Source organism: Orcinus orca, chromosome 6, assembly GCF_937001465.1.
Source record: "Orcinus orca chromosome 6, mOrcOrc1.1, whole genome shotgun sequence".
In the NCBI taxonomy this organism is placed as follows: domain Eukaryota; kingdom Metazoa; phylum Chordata; class Mammalia; order Artiodactyla; family Delphinidae; genus Orcinus; species Orcinus orca.
In genome coordinates, this window is record NC_064564.1 from 20,602,608 (window position 1) to 20,625,185 (window position 22,578).

General features: G+C 39.6%; 1 protein-coding gene across 2 annotated transcripts in view; it reads right to left on the reverse strand.

The window, feature by feature from the left end:
• Positions 1 to 5,779: 5,779 nt before the first annotated feature.
• Positions 5,780 to 22,578, reverse strand: part of PIWIL2 (piwi like RNA-mediated gene silencing 2) — a 94,298-nt gene continuing 77,499 nt past the window's right edge. The window contains exons 20-22 of one of the 2 annotated variants that reach the window (XM_004270644.3): positions 7,840 to 8,093; positions 7,283 to 7,390; positions 5,780 to 6,270 (exon numbers count right to left, since the gene is read on the reverse strand). In XM_004270644.3, coding sequence (XP_004270692.1) covers positions 6,114 to 6,270; positions 7,283 to 7,390; positions 7,840 to 8,093 — 519 coding nt within the window. In that variant the 3' untranslated portion in view covers positions 5,780 to 6,113. The remainder of the gene's footprint in view (positions 6,271 to 7,282; positions 7,391 to 7,839; positions 8,094 to 22,578) is intronic. The other variant, XM_033429695.2, reaches the window with a different exon arrangement.

The window sequence follows — 22,578 nt, forward strand, 5'->3', positions numbered from 1 at the left end:
CTTACAAAACTTCCTTAGTATAGTCAACGTTCTTATATTTTATATTGTTTCAATTTTTAAAAAGTGACAGCAAACCCACTAAATTGATTTCATTGGATCATGATTCACAGAATTAAAACATTTTATATGGTTTATGTACTTGCTTTTCCCCTTAAAAATTATTTCATTTCCATCTCTAACCTCTTTATTGGACCTTAATCTGTCTTGCTTACCAAAGATTTCTGTATATACCTGCATCCCCTAACATAACATCTTGCACATAACAGATGCTCAATAAAATATTAGCTGGATGACTGAACAGGTCAGCTCACTAAAAGTTTGATGTTGGGCAATATTTAAGGAAGTAAACATAAAAATCTGACATTTTCATGACTGCTATTTCTCTTCTGACAAGATGCCACAGCCGCCTGCCTTTTCAAAAGATATGCAGACAGATTTCTTGTAACCGAAGTTAGTGGAACAGCCTTGAGAAAGAAGCCAGGGAAGTGAGACCCTGGTCCAGACAGTGTACAAAGTGGGACTGGGGACTTGAAATCAAAGCCCGCTCTGTGGTGTGTTGACAAGGTAGACAACTGGATCAGCAGGGTGGGGCAAAGATCCCCCTTCCACCCCCCAGCTATCAGGCGAGCTCTAGAGAGACTGAAGAGAGAAACCAATGGCGAGGTTTCTAAGACACTTTAAGGGGAAAAATGAGTTTTCTCTGTTTTGGCATGTCTTAACGAATTCAAGAGGATCAGACGGAATGTGAAGGTTCTAGTTCACCCAAAATCATGTCAGAGGACTAGACCCCACACTCTGTCAGACAAAAGAAAACGTCTTTAGACGCCACATTCGTCATTTCTGTTATCATCCGAGGGTTTCAGTGGGCAAAAAAAGATAACTGGGAAAAATAACACTTGGTTCAGTAGCAAGTTATCTATAGGAATTTGTTCATTTCATCTAAGACACCTAATTTGTTGGCATTTAATTGTTCATAGTATTCCTTTATAATCCTTTTAATTTCTGTAAGGTTAGTAGTCCTCTCTTTTTTTTTTCCCCTGGCCAGTCCAGCTAAAGGCTTGCCAATTCTGTTAATCTAAGGAACCAACTTTTGGTTTTGTTGATTTTCTGTATTATTTTTCTATTCTCCATCTCATTAATTTCTGCTCTGATCTTTATTAGAAAATATTGTTATTTTGGTCATCTTTTTATTTATTTATTTATTTATGGCCGCATTGGGTCTTCATTGCTGCCCGCGGGCTTTCTCTAGTTGAGGCAAGCGGGGGGCTACTCTTTGTTGTGGTGCGCGGGCTTCTCACTGCAGTGGCTTCTCTTAATTGCGGAGCATGGGCTCTAGGCGCACAGGCTTCAGTAGTTGTGGCAGGTGGGCTTCAGTAGTCGTGGCACGTGGGCTCAGTAGTTGCGGTGCACGGGCTTAGTTGCTCCGCAGCACATGGGATCTTCCCAGACCAGGGCTCGAACCCATGTCCCCTGCATCGGCAGGCGGATTCTTAACCACTGTGCCACCAGGGAAGCCCCAGTCCTCATCTTTGAATGAATGTTTAGATGGGAACAGAATTCCAAGTTGACTTTGCATTTTTAGGTTATTATTCCTTTTGTCTTGAGCATCTGTTGTGGTTGGTAACAAGTCTGCTGCCAGTCTAACTTCTTTTATAAGCAAGCTCTCTGGTTGTTTTTAAGATTCTGTCTTTGGTGTTCTGTAGTTTCACTACAGTACATCTAGGAGTGGTTGTTCTTTTCTTTAACCTCAATGAGTTTCTTCAGGTATTGATATTTGCCTCTCATTCTGGAAAACTCTATCTTTATATTGTCCATAATCGTGTGGCTTATTCTATTTTAACCTGCAGGAACTCCTATTAGACCTTCTCATTCTCTCCTATATCTTCTTTTTCATAGTTCCCATTTATACCTGTGTGTGCTGCAATCCAGTTGATTATTTGTTTCTCCAGGGCTCTGGGCTCTCACCAGTCTGGGCCAATCTTCATGGTAATTTGTCAGCATGTGGTCCTTCCACATGCTAATATGAATTCAGGCTGCACACACCTGTCTGTGGCCCAAGCTTGGGGATTTCTCAGAAATGCCTTTCGTCTAACTTTCTTGCTGCTGCCCCAGGATGGATGGTTGGCACGGACCTTCTACTCTAGTCCCCTTCCAGGCTCCAGCTCTCTTCATCTAGGAGAATTCACCCCAGCAATCCTGCACCTCATAAGGTCTAAGGCTGCATCTTCTATCCTTATCTGAAATGAAAAAGCTCAGTGCTCCTGTCCCTGCATTTTGTCCATAACCCTGGGATGCCGTGTTGGCATCAACTATAACCACTCTGGCTTCCCTTTCTTTCTTGTTCCTCAATATTTTCCCTCCTTCCTCCTTCCCCCACATCTTCCTCTCTTCCCTCGTTCCATTTCCTGAAAATCCAGCTACTTAACATAAAAAAAATTTTTTTTCCTATTTCGGCCAACCTTCGTCAGTATGGTCAGCTCAAGTCTGCCGTGTTGCCAGAAGTCTCCCGTACTCATTCTTTTTCTTTTTTTGTGTGCTGTGCAGCTTGGGGGATTCTCATTTCCCTAACCAGGGATCCAGGGATTGAACCCCAGCCAGGGCAGTGAAAGCACCGAATCCTAACCTCTAGACCGGCAAGGAACACCCACACTTACTCATTCTTAAAAATATGTATGTATCTTTTAGAATAGCTTTAGGTTCACAGCACAGTTTGCAGAGGGTAAAGATTTCCCATATACGTACAGCCTCCCCCATTATCAACATCCCCCACAAGAATGGTACATGTGTTACAATCAGTGAACCTACATCAACTTCTCATAATCACCTAAAGTCCCAGTTTACATCAGGGTTCATGCTTAGTGTTTCACAGTCTATGGGTTTACACAAATATATAATAACATGTATCCACCAATACAATATCATACAGAATAGTTTCCTTGCCCTACAAATCCTCTGTGCTCTGCCCATTCATCCCTCCTCTCCCCTAACCGCTGACCCTTTCACTGTCTCTATAGTTTTGCCTTGTCCAGAATGTCATGTAGTTGGAATCATCCAGTATGTAACCTTTTCAGATTGGCTTCTTTCACTCAGTAATATGTATTTAAGTTTCCTGCAGGTCTTTCCAATAGCTTGATAGCTCATTGCTTTTTAGCACTGAATAATATTCCATTTTCTTGTCGTACCATAGTTTATTCACCTACTAATGGACATCTTGGTTGCTTACAAGTTTGGCAATTATGGATAAAGCTGCTTTAAACATTCATGTGCAGGTTTCTGTGTGGACAAAAGTTGTAAACTCATTTGGGCAAATACCAAGCAGTGTGACTGCTTGATCATATGATAAAAATATGTTTAGTTTTGTAAGAAACTACCAAAGTTTCTTCCAAAGCGGCTATACTATTTCGCATTCCCTCAGGCAATGATGAGTTCATGTTGTTCCACATCCTCACCAGCATTTGGTGTTGTCAGTATTTTGGATTTTGGCCATTCTAATAGGTGTGCAGTGGTATCTCATTTTAATGTGTAATTCTCTAATGACATATGATGTTGAGCATCAACATATGATGTTCGAGCCCTGGTCTGGGAAGATCCCACAAGCCACAGAGCAACTAAGTCCGTGCGCCACAACTACTGAGCCTGTGCTCTAGAGCCCGCAAGCCACAACCACCGAAGCCCGCACACCTAGAGCCTATGCTCCACAACAAGAGAAGCCACCGCAACGAGAAGCCCATGCACCACAACGAAGAGTAGCTCCCGCTCGCCGCCAACTAGAGAAAGCCTGTGCAGCAACAAAGACCCAATGCAGCCAATAAATCAATCAATAAATTTTTTAAAAAAAGAAATTTATTTTTTTTAATTTTAAAAAATTAATAAAAAAGAAATTGGATTCTTTCTAGAATGAGTTCAAGAAGCACTGCATCATTTAAGATGGAGTTTCTAAATAAATAGAAAAGGACGTAGTGGTGAGGCAAGCAGCCAGGGTGCTTTGGGAAGGTATTTTTAAAGGTTACAGACACACCATGAAGTACATGCAAAGAAGGGCAAGCATTAGGAAAAGGTGAGAAGGGAGGGTCACCCTTAGGAGCTGGCTCTCACTTAGGCTAACGGAAATTGTCTGATGGGAAAAGAGATTTTTGAAAACAAGACAACACACACACACACACACACACACACACACAGTTGCCTCATTTGTCCCAGAAGTAAGACTGTTAGAGTCTTTTCCAAGAAATCTTACTGCCAGATCTCAGTGAAATTACCTGGGTACTAATACTGGAGCTGCGTCCAGCATGCCTAGTAACAAATTAGTAATTTTAACAAGTGTTACAGCTCTACAAAGGAAAAGAACTATATCAATATCGTATGTCAATGACATTATTTCAAACACAACTACACATTTATACAAATTTGTTTTTATTTATTTCCCACCCCATGACTCAGTCATTTCACATTAAGACTGAAATAACAAGACAAGAAAACCAGGCATAAAAAGTGAAATTTTTGTATTATATTCAAGTATTTGTCTTTTCTGATTATATAAGAGAAAACGAGTATTAGGAAATCTAACTTCAAAAGACAAATTCAAAATGCTTCCAAAGAGAATCAGAGACTGTTAGGCCAAAAACCAGTGATCCAGTTTGTCTGATTCCATGGTGTTTAAATCCCAGGTCTCAGCCTTCTGCTGGCCCTCACTCCAAACAGAACCAAAGTGCACTTAAGACCACTGACACCCAGAGCCGCTCCCCCTCTGCCAACGCAACGCCTGCTCAGTTTTCTTCTTCTAAAGATTTCTAAGCTGAAGTTTCTCTTCTCACACACTGTCATATAAAATAGGGATTTCTGCTTCGTCCCCTCCCTGCTATCATACCAAAAAATAAATAAATACAAATTTGAAAAGATTAAATGTAACTGTCTTTTAAAACCCAGGTAAAGCAAGGCATGACTGAATTAGCCCTGAAGGGACTGGAAATTTTTAAACGGGGAAAAATAAACACACAAAAACAGTGCTTCCCCAAAACACTGAAACCCACAGACACAGTGACAACTTTCTAAACTGAAACGTCTGGACTTTGGAAGGAGTGTCATGTTTCCCAAAACCAACTTCTAGAAATCGTAACATGGATTCAGAAAAACTCCTAACAAAATGAGCCAACAGCGGGGAAGAGGGTATTGAGCAAGGGAAATGAGTGATTCAATTTGCAAACGTATCAACAGAAAAGAAGGTGACACACTGGGGAGAAAGGGTCGAGAAAAGCTCATGCCCCCTCATGAACCTTCCAAGCTGCTGAATTTCACAGGTTCTGATGCTTAATTTTAAAAAAACTGAAACTTACTAAAGGTCAGTAACAAGAAGCAAAGCTGTCTTCCTGCCTGAGTGTGTGTATATGTGGCCGGGAGGGAGGGAGGGAGGAAGAAATCAACATGGCATGCTATAAAGCAACTGAAATATACAGAAAAAACTGCATTTGGCCTCTCTTAGGAGGCCAAGGAATAGCTAAACGCCTCTTTCAAAGCCAGCTCAAGTCACGTGTCATTAACTCAATCCCTAGAGAAGATTAGGTCAGCAAGGGCCTGACTATCCCACCAGCTGGTTTTACTACATGCCTTTCACATTTTCCAGCAATAGGCATATCTTGAAAAACCTTGCCTTCTTACCTTTCCCAGTTGCCCAAATAAAGTAGCTCTCTACTTTAAGAAACTTGCAAAGACTTCATTCATTATCACCTCTGGCACCAGAAATGGGAACTGCTTATTAGTAAACAGAGTTTGTAAGTGCAATCGCTGCTTCTGCGGGTTTCTACAGCTCAAGTTGGCTTTGGAGGCTCCTGAAGGGTCCCCTGTCTTCACCCACCCCATCTACGCAGTAGCAGACTACCCCCATGTGCTCTACAAAGGCAACGAGACAATTTCTAGCTGATCCTTAGGGTGGAAACTGCTTCTTGGTGATATCAGGTTTAAAAGAGAAAAGAAAAAAAGATACCTTATTCTACTGGGTTGGTGAAAGGGAAAACACCAACACAAAACCCCTTTCAGTCACTGTTAATCCTGCACAGCTGAGTTCACAGCTGAGTTCAGAAGTCTGATTGCTCTGACCAGCCCATGTCCTGATTGTTCAGTCACAGGAAGAACAGGTTCTCACACAGCTGGATGGCTGGTTCATGATGCAAGATTTGTCCTGACAGGAAAGCTAGCCTGTGGGCATACTTGCAAGGAGCTGGAACTCTAATGGTACCAGGCCAATTCCAGTACATGTGGCACAGTTTGAAAGTCAACCTGTAGGCCAAGAAGAAAACATGATCCTTTTCACTTTTCATCTTCAATTTGGAGCACATTAGGTACTTCTGGGTGTGTGACACAGCATACTTACCAGCAAACTGGGGGACTGAGGAACAGATGATGCAACTTTTGGGAATCATTATTTTTAAGTGGAATTGTATCTATTTCCACTATTTGTAAGTCAAGAGGGCATGGGGAAATTCCCACTTTAGGTGCTCCTCTTTTTATATCAAAACAAGGAAAACAGTAAGGAGAACATGTTTTTGTTTTTGTTTTTGCTTTCTGCCTCAAGAAAAAGCTGCAGAAAGGTAAGTACCCCAGCAAAGTATTTATATAATCTGAGCGCAAGAGCAATGCATCTCAAACCTGGCTGTGTGTCATAATCATTAGAATCAGTTTTTAAAAATGCGAATGCCCGGGCTTCCCTGGTGGCGCAGTGGTTGAGAGTCCGCCTGCCGACGCAGGGGACACGGGTTCGTGCCCCGGTCCGGGAAGATCCCACGTGCCGCGGAGCGGCTAGGCCCATGAGCCATGGCCACTGAGCCTGCGCGTCCGGAGCCTGTGCTTCACAACGGGAGAGGCCACAACAGTGAGAGGCCCGCGTTCCGCAAAAAAAAAAAAAATGCGAATGCCTCAGAATGCTTGGAGTTCGTGAAGCCTGGGTGTATTTTTTGAAAGGTCTCCAAGTAATTTTAGTGTACAACAAGGATTATCAGTCGCACCTCAAAAAGATACCATTATCATGAAAGGCAAGAAGAAACTCAAGGGGTAAATATTCCTGGCAGTGGGCAGTATTTGTCTTTTCTGATTATATAAGAGAAAATGAGTATTAGGAAATCCAACTTCAAAAGATAAATTCAAAATGCTTCCAAAGAGAATCAGAAAATTATTAAGCCAAAAACCAGTGATCCAGTTTGTCTAATTCAGTGGTTTTAAAATTCCAGGTCTTAGCCTTAGCTCCCTGGCCTGAATTATTTACAAGTGAGGAGTAGGTTACTGGTCAGCTCACCTCTGCATATGATCAGGGCTCAGGTGTGCAGTGTTGAGAACACAAACATAATGGGTAGGAATGCCACAACCCTGTCGTACATGATGGGCAAGAAGGTAGAAGTCCACCCTAGAAAGGAAAAAGTACAAAGTAATGGTATAGTTGGATTTGGCCAGAGCTGGAAAAGATCTTGGAGCTCATTCTAGCTCCTTCACCTAAGGCTCAGAGAGGTCAAATGACTGGATCAAGGACATACAAGGACCAAACTAGGCTGAGAATTCAGGTCTCCTGACTCAACAGGCTATTTAAGAATGGTGGTAGAAATGACATCTGTGTGCAGAAGGTTAAGCATGCATAGTCTTAGGAAAAGACTGTATGTTCAATATTATATACTTAAGAGGGAAAAGCTTCATTGTTGGTTTGTGTGTTTTTAAATAGTTTTTAAAATTTTACTTTTTAACAGTAAAATCTCTGATTCCATTCCACATCTCTCTAGGCAACCTCCCCATTCCAATACCCAGGGAACAGACAACTTCTCCAACCTATTCTTGTTGAAATACTGTGTCTCGCCCACTTACCACTCACAGCTTGTTATTGTATGATCTACCACAGTCCCGGGGGAGGGAGTCACAAAGTGCTCGGTAGCAGACAGGTACACACTGGTGCTGATTTTCTTCTGAACTACAAATACCACCATCTTGGGATGATAATTCTCAAAAGCTTCAAAACACTTCTGTAGCTGAGGAATCTCATAGCTGGCAACTGTCTTTAGTTGGCCATCAGACACTCCATCACGGTACACCACAATCTTCTCTGGGAGACAGTGGTTCACCTGAAACAACACCCTGCTGAGGTGAACTGTGTGGCCCTGGGGCTAATGACTACAGGCAGAGAAAGGCTCACTCAGTGAACAACCTGGAGACACGGCAGTAGGTCCCTTTCACAGCTGGACCCAAAGCCATCATGTTGCAAGGGCAGGGAGAAGCAGCTTCTAGTCATTTCTAGACTTCCTCAGGGTAGTAAAACCGGTCTGGTACACCAAAGGTGTTATAAAATATGAAACCAAATAAGCAGGCTCTGAGTCACATATATACGGCTTATACTGAAACGGTGTGAAAAGAAGTTAAGAGGAAGGAAAATTATGGGCTGAATCAATCTTCCTACTACTTGGATTTAACACTAATTACCTGTCTAGGCAAAAAACAAGGTGAACTGCTGCAGAAATTCTAACATACAACTGCACATCCCACAGATCCACCATCCTCACGTTTCTGTGTATCAGCAACATCCAAAGTTGCTGACAAATGAAAGGGGATCCTTTACTAAATATTATCCTACCATCAGGTATAGTGTGAAACATTCTTTTTTTTTTTTTAAATATTCTTAATATAACTAAGTAAACTCCAGTCCTGGTAAATTGTCCATGGATCCAAATCAAATTAAATGCTGGCTTGAATCAGTTTTGAAAAATAATTTTTTCCCCATTTAGAGAATATAATTATGTTCTAGTTGTATGTGACTTCAATAATTTTAAAAAATAAGCTGTTTCATTTTAAACTATAAGTTTTCTTTAAAGTGCTTAGGTTTAGGGACTTCCCTGGCGGTCCAGTGGTTAGGACTCCATGCTTCCACTGCAGGGGGCACGGGTTCGATCCCTGGTTGGTGAACTAAGATCCTACATGCCATGTGGCATGGCCAAAGAAATACATAAATAAATAAAGTGCTTTGGTTTAATTCAGTTAGTGACAGTTTGATTCTGATTTTGGTTCATCCTAGGTTTTTGTTCACAATTCCCCTCAAAACCCTAATTTATCATTGAATTAGGTAGGCTTATACTACATATTCTTTATAGGTTACTCTACATGAAAATTTAAGTTTCATTTCAAAGAACCCTTTTTAATAATAAATAATCACCTAGCATCTTTTTGGAGTTTAAGTTTAAAATTCAAATATTTTATAAATGTCTCTTTTTTCTGAGACCCCGCAAGTACCGTATTTACAAACATGTGATTCATCTTCACATTCCAATATTGGAATTATTGCCCCAGTCGTACTTTTTTGTTTTTATGTTGTTTTTGGCTGTCTAGCATCTATTCCACCTCTTTTTGGTAAGAGCATTTTAAGTGTCCTCCTGCCTCCAACAGGGTACATTGGAATTCGTGCGATTATTAATCAAGGTACCTTCCCCTAATCCAGGGCTTCTCAACCTCAACACTACTGACATGTAGGGCCAGTGAATTCCTTTTATTGGGGGCTGACACTAGAGGATGTTTAGCAGCATTCCTGGCCTCTACCCACTAGATGCCAGTAGCAATCTCTCTCAAGTTATAACCAAAAATGTCTCTAGGCTGCCCACTGGGGGAACAAAACTGCCCCAGAAGAACACTCCTCCCTCACTCTGACTCTTCGACAGAGAATAAGAAACACTTGGAGTTTTTCCCTTTGTGGTGGTGCTTCTTCAGGTCCCTGCTTCTGAACCCTATCCATTTCCCAGCTTGACGCTCAACCTTCTCAAGAATCCTCTGAGACTCTCCATGATCTTACCAATTAATCCCCATTTTGCTAAAGTTAGCACGTTTCTGTGACTTCCCAAAGACCCCTAACTGATACGTTGTGTAAAAGGGTGGGTAACACAGGCACTTAGATCTGGAAGAAAACCTGATTTCACAGATGAGGAAACAGAGAAGAATTACACTGAGTCTGGGGTCAGGGGACCTGGGACTGAGTCTGAATGTGCTGCTCCTCAGCTATGCTCCTGAAGACTCAGCTTCCTCACTTGAAAAATGGATGTAAATGAGCACCTTACTTTTCTTCTTCTCAGGGTTAAGAGGGATAAAGTGTGTGTATATACGTATATAATTTTTTTAAGCTACAAACAAAAGTTGAGAACAAACTAGATCAAGGACATACAGATATTCTGAAGCACAGGGAAGGGATCTAACAAGATCAATGGAGTGAAAAATAGAAACAAATTCGTCTGAAGTATTCACTGATATTACCTCTTTCTTTAAAATCTGCTAACCAACTACTGAGTGTGAGACATTATACTTGGCCCTATGTAAGATTCCAGTAGAAGTGAAAGGCATGATTCCTGTTATTAAGGAGCTTTCAAATCTAATAATAACAGTCAACAATGGTAACTTCTCTAGGTCATCTAGTCCATTCTCCTCATTTCATAAATGATAAGACTATGATCTAGGGGGGTCAAAATATGAGACAAATCACAATACTGAAACATAAACGTTAAATATACATTATTAAATCACTTCAGTACTAGGGTAAATACATGAAACAATAAATTAATGAAAGCAGGACTGTGCTTGTTGGCTTACTATCCCTAGCACTGAATACAACGGTGAGGATCAAGTAGAAAATAAGTATCTGCTGGAAGTCTGAGATGTTCTTTTATGTGTGATTCCATTCATTCACTGAACAAACACTTAATGACCACTAGATATGAGCCACTGTGCTAGCCTCAGAAAATTTAAAAATTATCTTGATACCTTCCAAATATTAGTGGAACTCAAATTAACACTGGGGAGACAGACACAAAGTAAATACTCTCAATACATTACAAATAACATAACAAAGAATATAAATAAAATGCTATGGGAACAGAGAAGTATAAGACATTTGTTCTCTAGAGGAAAAAGTGAATATTATGCCTCAGTGAAAGAACTAGCAGACAATTCAGTCAGCAAGACGGGTAAAGGATTCCAGGTAGCACTGCAATGTTTTGAATACTACAACATGGGTCAACTCTGAAGACATTATGCTAAGTGAAATAAACCAGTCACAAAAAGACAAATACAGTATGATTCCACGTGTATGAGATACTCAGGGTAGTCAAAATCAGAGACAGGAAGTAGAAGGGTGGTGGCAACGGGCTAGGGGGAGGGCAGCATGGGGAATTAGTTTTATGGGGACAGAGTTCCAGTTTTACAAGATAAAAAAAGAGTTATGGAGATGGATGATGATGATGACTGCCCAACATTCTGAATGTATTTAATACCACTGAAATGTTATACTTAAAAATGGTTAAGATGGTAAATTTTATGTTATGTGTATTTTACTCAATTAAAAAAAAATGGGGGAAAAAAAGGAAGAAGAGGCCAGGCAAGCTACTAGAAGTGGCAGGTGCAGAAAGGGCAGGCTGAGGTCTGGAAGAGTCCCCAAATAATCACTTGCTCAAGATAACTCTCCACCCTAAGATCCTCCCAATTGTGCTAAGAAAAGGGAAGTGAAGGTGGAACTGAGAAGCAGAAAGAACCTATACTCTCACACATTGGAAACTGGCTGCCTGAAGCTTTTGATTCCAAAGGCAATACCGTGGCCCACTCCCTTCTGTCTCCAGGGTTGAACACTAGTCAGACCAGTCCAGCAATATGAAGTCAGAGCCAGAGCCAGAGCCACAGCCACAGGAAAAGCAAAAGGGGCTGAATTAACTACAGCTGAGTTTAATCTTCTCAACCCTCAGGCCAAATAACAGATGAACTCAACATTAAGTGATTACTAATTATGAGAGCTAAAGCTAAGGCAAGTGTCAAGAATGTAGCTTGGTTTTGATTTTCACACATGAGTGGAAGGCAACACTGGCACTCAGACTCACATGTGGTCTAGGAGCTCAGATGAAGGGTATGGGCCAGAGTGATTCTCAATGGGTGCTCTGGGCTCCAATTCTTCCCCTTAGATGTTGTAGGGAGTGCACAGAGTCAAAACTAATTTCACAATACTCCTACTACATTACTTGCCATTTTCACTCTAATTCGCTCATAAATATCCAGTAGAATTTTCCAGAAAGTAAATGATGTGTGACACTGCAATAAATTAAATGTAGGATATTCACTTGCCTTTTACTAACCCAAACATTAAAGCCATTTGCCAAAATGTAAAACATCACCCAACATTTTGAAAGTAATCTTTAATTTAAAATGTTATTTATGGGACTTCGCTGGTGGCACAGTGGTTAAGAACCCGCCTGCCAATGCAGAGAACATGGGTTCGAGCCCTGGTCCGGGAAGATCCCACGTGCCACGGAGCAACTAAGCCAGTGCACCACAACTACTGAGCCTGCGCTTTAGAGCCCGTGAGCCACAACTACTGAGCTCACGTGCCACAACAACTGAAGCCTGTGTGCCTAGAGCCCATGTTCTGCAACAAGAGAAGCCACCGCAACGAGAAGCCCACACACCGCAACGAGAAGCCCGCACACCACAATGAGAAGCCCGCACACCGCAATGAGAAGCCCACGCACCACAACGAAGAGTAGCCCCCACTTGCCGCAAGTAGAGAAAGCCCGCGCGCAGCATCGAAAACCCAATGCAGCCAAAAATAAATTAACTAATTAAAATAAAAAATAAAATAAATGTTATTTATGTTATTAACTATATTGAGCTTATTATTTTTAAAGTAAATTAAAAAACATTAAAAAGTTCTCAGTTTTAACTTCTAATATGGTAATTATTGATATATACCTATACAAACAAAAAACTCAATAATATTTAAGAAGGTAAAGATTTCCTTAGACCAGAAAATTTGAGACCAGAAAATCTGCTGGACCAGAAATATAAATCTAAATACAGATATTAAATAAAACCACAGGGCTTCCCTGGTGGCACAGTGGTTGGGGGTCCGCCTGCCGGTGCAAGGGACACGGGTTCGTGCCCCGGTCTGGAGGGATCCCACGTGCCGCGGAGCGGCTGGGACCGTGGGCCATGGCCACTGGGCCTGTGCATCCGGAGCCTGTGCTCCGCAATGGGAGAGGCCGCCGTGGTGAGAGGCCCGCGTACCACAAAATAAATAAATAAATAAAATAAAATAAAATAAAATAAAAACACAGATGAGATTAAGCTTGCCAACAAGGCTTCAGGTGGTGGACCAGGATTTCTAAGAAACCCTGCCACTGAGGACAACTGGAAAAGCTGGACAAAATATAAAAACATCTACCTGAAGGCAGTATCAGAGGAAGGATGGGGGCCCAGAGGAATAAGCCAGCCTTTTGAACTTGTTTTTCCCCGGCAGCATGTGTTGATTTTGCTGATTCCACAAGGGTACGTAAGCTAGACGGATGTTTGGGAGTGGTGCTTTTTTTTAAATCACAGCTTTATTGAGATATAATTTGCTATACCATAAAAGACACTCTTTTAAGGTATAAAAGTCAAAAGTTTTACATTTATCGAATTTTGCAACCATCACCACTATCTAATTTTAGAACATATTCATCACCCCAAAAGGTAATCTCATACCCATTAGCAGTCATTTCCCATCGCCCACCCTAACCCCAACTCCTGGAACACACTAACATACTTTCTGTTTCTTTGGATTAGCCTATTTTGGACAAACAGAATCATGTAATATGTGGTCTTCTGTGACTAAATATTTCACTGAGCATAATGTTTTCATAGTTCACCCATGTTGTATCAGTCCTTCATTCCCTTATGTTGCCAAATGATATTACATTACAGGCTATATCACATTTGTCCATTCATCGATTATATGGGTTTTTTCCAGTTTTGGCTATTATGAATAATACTGCTATGAACATTCATATACAAGTTTTGTGTGGACATATGTTTTCAATTCTCTTGGTTTATACCTAGGAGTAGAATTGCTGGGTCATATGGTAACCCTATGTTTAACATCCTGACGAAATACCAAACTGTTTTTCAAAGAAGCTCTACCATTTTACAGTCCCACCAGCAATGTATGAAGGTTCCAATTTCTCCACATCCTTGACAACACTCTTATTATCTTCTTTATTTTAGCCATCCTAGTGTGTGTGAGGTGGTATCTCACTGTGTGTGCATGCTTTTAAATAGAGACTTTATTTTTCAGACCAGTTTTAAGTTTACAAAAAACTTGAGGCCACGGTACAGAGTTCCCGTATACACCTTCCCCACCAACCAAACACATAGTTTCCCCTATTGTTACCATATTACATTAGGGTGGTGCATTTGTTACAACTGATAAATATTGATACATTACTATTAACTAAAGTCCACAGTTTATATTAGCATTCACTCTCTTCTACATTCTATAGGCTTTAAGAAATGCATGTCATTTACCTACCATTATAGTACTTTTACAGCCCTAAAAACCCCCTGTGCTCCCTATTTATACTTCCCTTCCTCACCCTCCCAAACCTCTGGCAATCACTGATCTTTTTACTGTGTCCGTAGTTTTGTGTCTTTCCCAGAATGTCCTATAGTTGGAATTATATAGTATGTAGCCTTTACAGATTGGGTTTTTCCACTTAAGTTATATGCATTTAAGATTCCTCCAGGGCTTCCCTGGTGGCGCAGTGGTTGAGAGTCCGCCTGCCAATGCAGGGGACACGGGTTCGTGCCCTGGTCCGGGAAGATCCCACGTGCTGCGGAGCAGCTGGGCCCATGAGCCATGGCCGCTGAGCCTGCGTGTCCGGAGCCTGTGCTCCGCAACGGGAGAGGCCACAACAGTGAGAGGCCCGCGTACCGCAAAAAAAAAAAAAAAAGATTCCTCCATATCTTCCCATGGCTTGATAGCTCATTTCTGTTTACTGCTGAGTATTTAATTGTCTGGATGTACCATAGATTATTTGTCCATTCATCTACTGAAGAACATCTTCGTTGCTTCCAGTTTGGGCAATTATAAATAAAGCTGCTATAAAAATCTTTGTGCAGGTTTTTGTGTGGACATATGTTTTCACCTCATTTGGGTAAATACTAAGGAGTGTGACTGCTGAATCGTATAGTAAGAGTATGTTTAGTTTTGTAAGAAACTACCAAACTGCCTTCCAAAGTGGCTGTACCATTTCACATTCCCTCAGACAATGATGAGAGTTCCCATTGCTCCCCATCCTCACTAGCATTTGGTGTTGTCAGTGTTTTAGGTTTTGGCCATTCTAATAGATGTGTAGTGGTATCTCGTTGTTTTAATTTGCCATTCCCTAATGTTATACTGAGTATCTTTTCATATGCTTATTTGCCATCTGTATATCTTCGCTGGTGAGAAGTCTGTTCAAGTCTCTTGCCCATCTTTTAATTAGGTTGTTTTCTTATTGAGATTTTAAGAGTTCTTTGTATATTTCAGATAACAGTATTTTATCAGATATGTGTTTTGCAAATATTTTCTCCCAGTCTGTAGCTTCTTTTCATTCTCTTAATGCCTCTCACAGAAGTTTCACAGAAGTTTTTTTTTTATTTTAATTAAGTCCTGTTTATCAGTTATTTCATGGATAGTGCTTTGGTATCAAAAAGTCATCACCAAACCCAAGGTCACCAAGATTTTCTATGTTATCTTCTACACTTTTTAAACTTTTGCATTTTAAAGATAAGTTTGTGATACTTTTGAGTTATCGTCTGGGTATAGTTTTTGTTTGTTTGCATGTGGATGGGCAGCTGTTCCAGCACCATTTGTTGAAAAGATTCTCCTTTTCCATTGAAGTGGCCCATGATCTTTTATCAAAGATCACTGCAATCTATTTGTATAGGTCTACTTCTGGGCTCTCAATTCTGTTACCTTGACATGTCTATCTTTCTTTTTGTCAATACCACACCATCTATATTACTGTAGCTTCATAGTAACTCTTTGAGTAACAGAAGCCCTCTGATTTGGTTCTTCTTAGGTACTGTGTTGGTTACCCTGTGTCTTTTACCTATTTAAACTTTACAATCTGTTTGTAAATATCTGCAGAGTAACTTGCTGGGATTTTGACTAGGGCTACAGTGAATCGATAGATAAATTGGGAAGAACTGACATCTTAACAATATTGAGTCCTCCTATCAATGAACATGGGATATCTCTCCATTTATTTAGATATTTGATATTTTTCATGAGAGTTTTAGAGTTTTCTTCATGTAAATCTTATATAAGCTTTGTTAGACTTACATCTAATGTTTCATTTTTTGGTGCGAATACAAATGGTATTGTTTTTAATTTCAAATGCAATTGTTCATTGCTGATATATAGAAAAGGAATTGATTTTGTGGGTTTTTTCAGCAATTTAATTTTGTATATTTATGTTGTATTCTGCAACCTTGTAATTCCAGCAGTTTTGTTGTTGTTGATTTCTTGAGCTGTATACATAGACACCATGCTACCTGCAAAGTTTTTTTTCCTCCTTTTTGACTGTATAACTTTTACTTCCTTTTGTCTTTTTGCATTAGCTAGGACTTCCAGTATGATGCTGAATAGGAGTGGTGAGAGAAGAAATAACTGTCTTGTTCTTGATCCTAGGGGAAAACTATCTAGTTTCTCACAATTAAGTGCAAGGTTAGCTGCAGGATTTTTGTAGATGTTCTGTATTAAGTTTATGAAGTTCCCCCTATACTCCTAGTCTGCTGGGAGGTTTGTTGTTGTTTTTTGTTTGCTTGTTTTTCTTTTTTGTTTTTTTAATCACAAATGGGAGTTGACTTTTGTCAAATACTTTTTCTGCATCTGTTGACATGATAGGATTTTTCTTCTTTAGCCTGTTGATGTGACAGACCACACTGATTGATTTTCAAATGCTGAACCAGCCCTGCATAACTGGAATACAAACCACTTGGTTGTTGTATCCTTTTTAAGGGTTGCTGTAACAACCACAAACTGGGTTGCTTAGAACAGCAGAAATGTATTCTCTCACAGTTCTGGAGGGCAGAAGTCCAGAACTGTGGTATCAGCAGGTCCACATGCTTCCTCCAAAGGCCCTAGGAAAGAATACTTCCTTCCCTATTCTAGCTTCTGGTGGCTTCTGGCAATCCTTAGTGTTTCTTGGCTTGTAGATACATCACTCCGATCTCTGCTTCCACCTTTCCAGTGCCTTCTCCTGTGTGTCTGTGTCTCTGCTCCTTCACATGACCTTCTAAGACTCTGACCAAACTTCCCTCTTCTTAAGAATACATCATTGGCTTAGGGCCCACCCTAATCCAGCCTAACCTCATCTTAACCTGATTGAATCTGCAAAGACCCTATTTCCAGATGACATCACATTCACAGGATCGAGGTGGACATGAATTTGGAGAGGCAGTATTCAACTCAGAACAGTTATGGTGTATAATTCTTTTTATGCATTGTTAGATTTGCTTTACTAATATTCTGTTGAAGATTTTTGCATCTATAATCATGAGAAATATTGATCTGTAGCTTCCTTTATTGTAATGCCTTTATCTGGTTTTCATGTGAAGTGGTACCTCATTGTGATTTTGATTTCCGCTTCCCTAATGACTAATGATATTAAGCTCTCTTCATGTGCTTCTCGTCTATTTGTATATGCTCTTTGGAGAAATGTCTATTCAAATGTTTGCATATTTTTATGCTGGGTTATTTGTCTCTTTGTTTTTCAGCTGTATATTCTGGAAACTATACCTGTACTAGATATACCAGATGAATGATTCTGTCCCATTCCATGGGTTGTCTTTTCACTTTCTTGTACTTTGAAGCACAAAATATTTTAAATTTGATGAAGTCTGATTTATGTTTTTCTTGACTTGCTTTTTGCTTTCAGTATCATATCTAATAAACTGTTATCTGTTAAATGGTCACAAAGATATAAACCTATGCCATCATCTAGAGTTTTATAGTTTTAGTTCCTATATTTAGGTCTTTGATCCATTTGGAGTTATTTTTTATATATTGTGTGAGGCAAGGATCCAACTTCATTCTTTTGCATGTGGATATCCAGTACTCCCTGCACCATTTCCTGAAAAGACTATGCTTTCTCGCCACTGAATGTCACCCTTGCAGAAATCAGTTTACCATAAGCACACAGGTTTACTTCTGGACTCTCAACTGATCTCTACGTCTCTTTCCATTTCAGTACCAGACTGTCTTGTTTATTCTAGCTTTGTAGTGAGTTTTGAATTCAGAAAGTATGAGTCCTTCAATTTTCTTCTTTTTCAAAATTGTTTTGCTATTCTGGAATTTTTCACATTTCCATATGAATTTGAAAATCAATTTGTCTATTCCTGCAAAAAAAAAATGTTAGACTTTTGATATGTATTTCCTTGAATCTGTAGATTAATGTAAGGAGTACTACCATTTTAACAATATTAAGTCTTGAATATGGGTTGTCTTTCCTTTTGCTTAGGTCTTCTTCAATTATTTCAACAATGTTCTGCAGTGTTCAGTATATTTTTTGCACTTCTTTTGTTAAACATTTTCCTACATAGTTCTCTTTTATGCTGTTATAAATGGAATTATTTTACTTTCATTTCTGGATTGATCATTGCTAGTGTAAAGAAATAGTTGGCTATTGTACAGCAGTCTTGTATCCTCAACCTTGCTGAACTCTTTTACTAGCTACAATAGAGTGTGTTTATTCTTCAGGGTTTTCTATATGTAACATAATGTCAAATAGAAACAGACATAGTTTAACTTCTTCCTTTCCAGTCTGTATGTCTTCTGCAGTTTTCTTGTGATATTTTTGTTTAGCTTTAGTATCAAGGTAATATTGGCCTTATGGTACGAACTGGGAAGTGTTCCCTCCTTTCCTATTTTTTGGAAGAGTTTGTGAAAGAGTATTAATTCTTAAAATGTTTGGTACAACTAAAAAGTTTTGATAGTTTGTGCCCTTCTTGGAGTTTGTCCATTTCACTTAGGTTACCTAATTTCTTGGCATACAGCCATTCATACATAGTATTTTCTTAAAATCCTTTTTTTATTTCTGTAAGGTCAGTAGTGTAGTCTTTTTCATTCCAGATTTTAGTATCTGATCTTCTCTTTTTCATGGGTGGTCTAGCTAAAGGCTTATCAATTCTGTTGATCTTTTCAAATAATCAATTTGTGGTTTATTGATTTTCTCTGTTGTTTTTCAATTTTGCATTTCATTTCTCTATGCTATAATTTCTATCAATTCCTTCTTTCTTGCTTTGAGTTTAGTTTGCTCTTCTTTTTCTAATTTCTTAAGGTGGAACTTGGGCTATTTGGAGATTTTTCTTCTTTTTTATTATAGGTGTTTACAGCTATAAATTTTCCTTCTAAGCACTTTTTTACATACATCCACAAGTTTTGGTATGTTTTGTCTTTATTTTCATTTATCTCAAAGTGTTTTCTAATCTCCCTTTTGATTTCTTCTTTGACCTCCTGGTTACTTGGGAATATTGTTTAATTTCCATATAGTTGTGACTTTCCCAAATGTCCCACATATTATATTCTAATTTCATTCTATTGTGGTTTCAGAACATATTTTGCATGATTTTAATCCTTTAAGATGTACTGAGTCTTGTTTTATAACCTGACATATGTTCTATCATGGAGAATGTGTCACGCACATTTGAGAAGAATGTGTGTTCTGTTGGTGTGTGTTCTGTAGATGTCTGTTAGGTTGAGTTGGATCGCAGAGTTGTTCAAGTATTTTATTTCCTTGTTGATCTTATTTCTAACTGTTCTATCCATTATCAAAAATGAAGTTTTGAAATCTCCATCTATTACTGTAGAATTGTCTATTTCTCCTTTCACTTACGTTAGTTTTTGTTCCATATATTTTTGGATGTATGTTGTTAGTTTCATATATGTTTATATTTTATGACTTCCTCATGGATTGACCCTTTTGCCATTACGAAATGTCCTTTCTTGTCTTTAGTAAGAATTGTTATCTTAAAGTCTGTTTTGCCTGTTATTAGTATAGCTACTCCAGCTCTCTTTTGGTTTATCTTGTTCCATTCTTTTACTTTCAACCTCCTGTGCCTCTGAAACTAAAATATGTCTCTTGGAGAAAGCACATCTTCATATTTTCACTTAATCCAAGTTGCCAATCTCTACCTTTGGTGTTTAGTCCATTTACATTTAATGTAATTACTGATACGGTAAGATTTACATCTGCCATTTTACTATTTTTTTCCACATGCCTTATATCTTTTTTGTCCCTCTATTCTTCCTCAACTGCCTTAATTTGTATTAAATAGACATTTTCTAGTTACCATATTAATTCCCTTGTCGTTCCTTTTCTTTTATTTTTCAGAGTTATTTTCTTAGTGTTTCACCTGGCGATTACAGTTAACATATTAACTTATAACAATCTCATTTGGTCAGTTAATACAAAATTTTTTTTAAAGATTTAAAAGATTTAAAGATTCTTTTAAAGATTTAAACCACTGGTGGCGCAGTGGTTAAGAATCCGCCTGCCAATGCAGGGGACACGGGTTTGAGCAATGGTCCAGGAAGATCCCAAACGCCTCATAGCAACTAAGCCTGTGAGCCACAACTACTGAGCCTGTGCTCTAGAGTCCATGAGCCACAACTATTGAGCCTGTGTGCCACAGCTACTGAAGCCCGCGCACCTAGAGCCCGTGCTCTGCAACAAGAGAAGCCACCACAGTGAGAAGCCCATGCACCACAATGAAGAGTAGACCCCGCTCGCCGCAACTAGAGAAAGCCCCCCACGTGCAGCAGTGAAGACCCAATGCAGCTAAAAATAAGTAAATAAATAAATTTATTTTTTAAAAAGATGATTTATTTATTATTTATTTTATTTATTTTATTTATTTTTGGCTGTGTTGGGTCTTAGACGTGGGATCTGTCGTTGCACCGGTGCGCGGGCTCTTCATTGTGGTACACGGACTTCTACTTGTGGTGTGCAGGTTTTCTCTTCTCTAGTTGTGGCACACAGGCTCCAGGGCATGTGGGCTCTGCAGTTGTGGCACGCGGGTTCCAGAGCACATGGGGTCTGTAATTTGCGGCATATGGGCTCTAGTTGAGGTGCGTGCGAGCTCAGTAGTTGTGGCACGTGGGCTCAGCTGCCCTGTGGCATGTAGGATCTTAGTTCCCTGACCAGGGATAGAACCTGCGTCCCCTGCATTGTAAGGCAGATTCTTCACCACTGGACCACCACGGAAGTCCCAATACAAAATTAATTTTGGTATTATTCAAAAACTTTGCTCCTCTTATGGCTCCATTCCCTCCCCTCTACTTTGTGCCTTTATTGTCATACAAATTATATCTTTATACACTGTATGCATATCCACTTAGATTTATATTTACCACTTTATGCACTTGTCTCTTAAGACACAGACTACAAGAAAAATTACAAACAAAAATATATTTTTGCTCTCCTTATGTTTACCTATATAGTTACCTTTCCTGGTGGTACTTACTTCTTCATGTGGATACAAATTACTGTCTAGTGTCATTTCATTTCTACCTGAAGGACTCCCTTAAGTATTTCTCGTAGGACAGGTCTGCTAGTGACAAATCCCCCTAGTTTTTGTTTATCTGAGAGTCTTACTTTCTCCAATAAAAAAAAAAATGACATGTAAATCACATAAAATTCACCATTTCAAAGAGTATAATTCAGTGGTTTTAGTATACTCACAAAGTTATATACCTATCAACACTACCTAATTCCATAATATTTTCAACACCCCAAAAAGAACCCTATACCCCTTAGAAGTTACTGCCAGCATCCTATTCCTGCCAGCATCCTCAATGCCTGGAAACCAGTAATCTCTTTTCTGTCTCTACAAATTTTCCTATTCTGGATATTTCATAGAAATGGAATAATATAAATATGTGGCTTTTTATGTCTAGCTTCTTTCACTGAGCATAATATTATTGTCAAGGTTTCTCCTTTATTTCTCAACAGCAGCTTTTCTGGATATACAATTCTTATTCAACCTTCTTTTTCTTCCAGCATTTGGAATATGTCATCCCATTGCCTTCTGGCCTCCATGATTTCTGATGAGAAGTCAGCTCTTAATCTTATTGAAGATGCCTTGAACATAATGAGCAATTCTCTTGGTGCTTTCAAGATGCCCTCTTCGGGGCTTCCCTGGTGGCACAGTGGTTCAGAGTCCGCCTGCCAATGCAGGGGACACAGGTTCGTGCCCTGGTCCGGGAAGATCCCACATGCCGCGGAGCGACTAGGCCCGTGAGCCACAACTACTGAGCCTGCGCGTCTGGAGCTTCTGCTTCGCAACAAGAGAGGCCACGACAGTGAGAGGCCCGCGCACCGCGATGAAGAGTGGCCAAAAAAAAAAAAAAAAAAAAAAAAAAAAGATGCCCTCTTTGTCTTTTAGCAGTCTTACTTGGTTGTGTCTAGGTATGGGTATCTTTGAGTTTTTCCTACTTAGTGTTCGTTAGGCTTCTTGGATGAACTGATTACCTTCTTTATTAATTTTGGAAATTTCTGGCTATTATTCCTTCCAATGTCCTTTGTTCCCAATTCTCTCTCACTACTCCCCTTCTGGGAATCACATTATGTTTATATTGCTATGGCTGACGGTGTCCCACAGATCTCTGAGCCTCTGTTAATTTTCCTTACTTTTTTCTTTCGTTTCTTCACACTCAATAATCTCAACTGACCTATCTTCAAATTTGCTAGTTATTTCTTCTGCTTAATCCAATCTGATGTTAGGCCCCTCTAC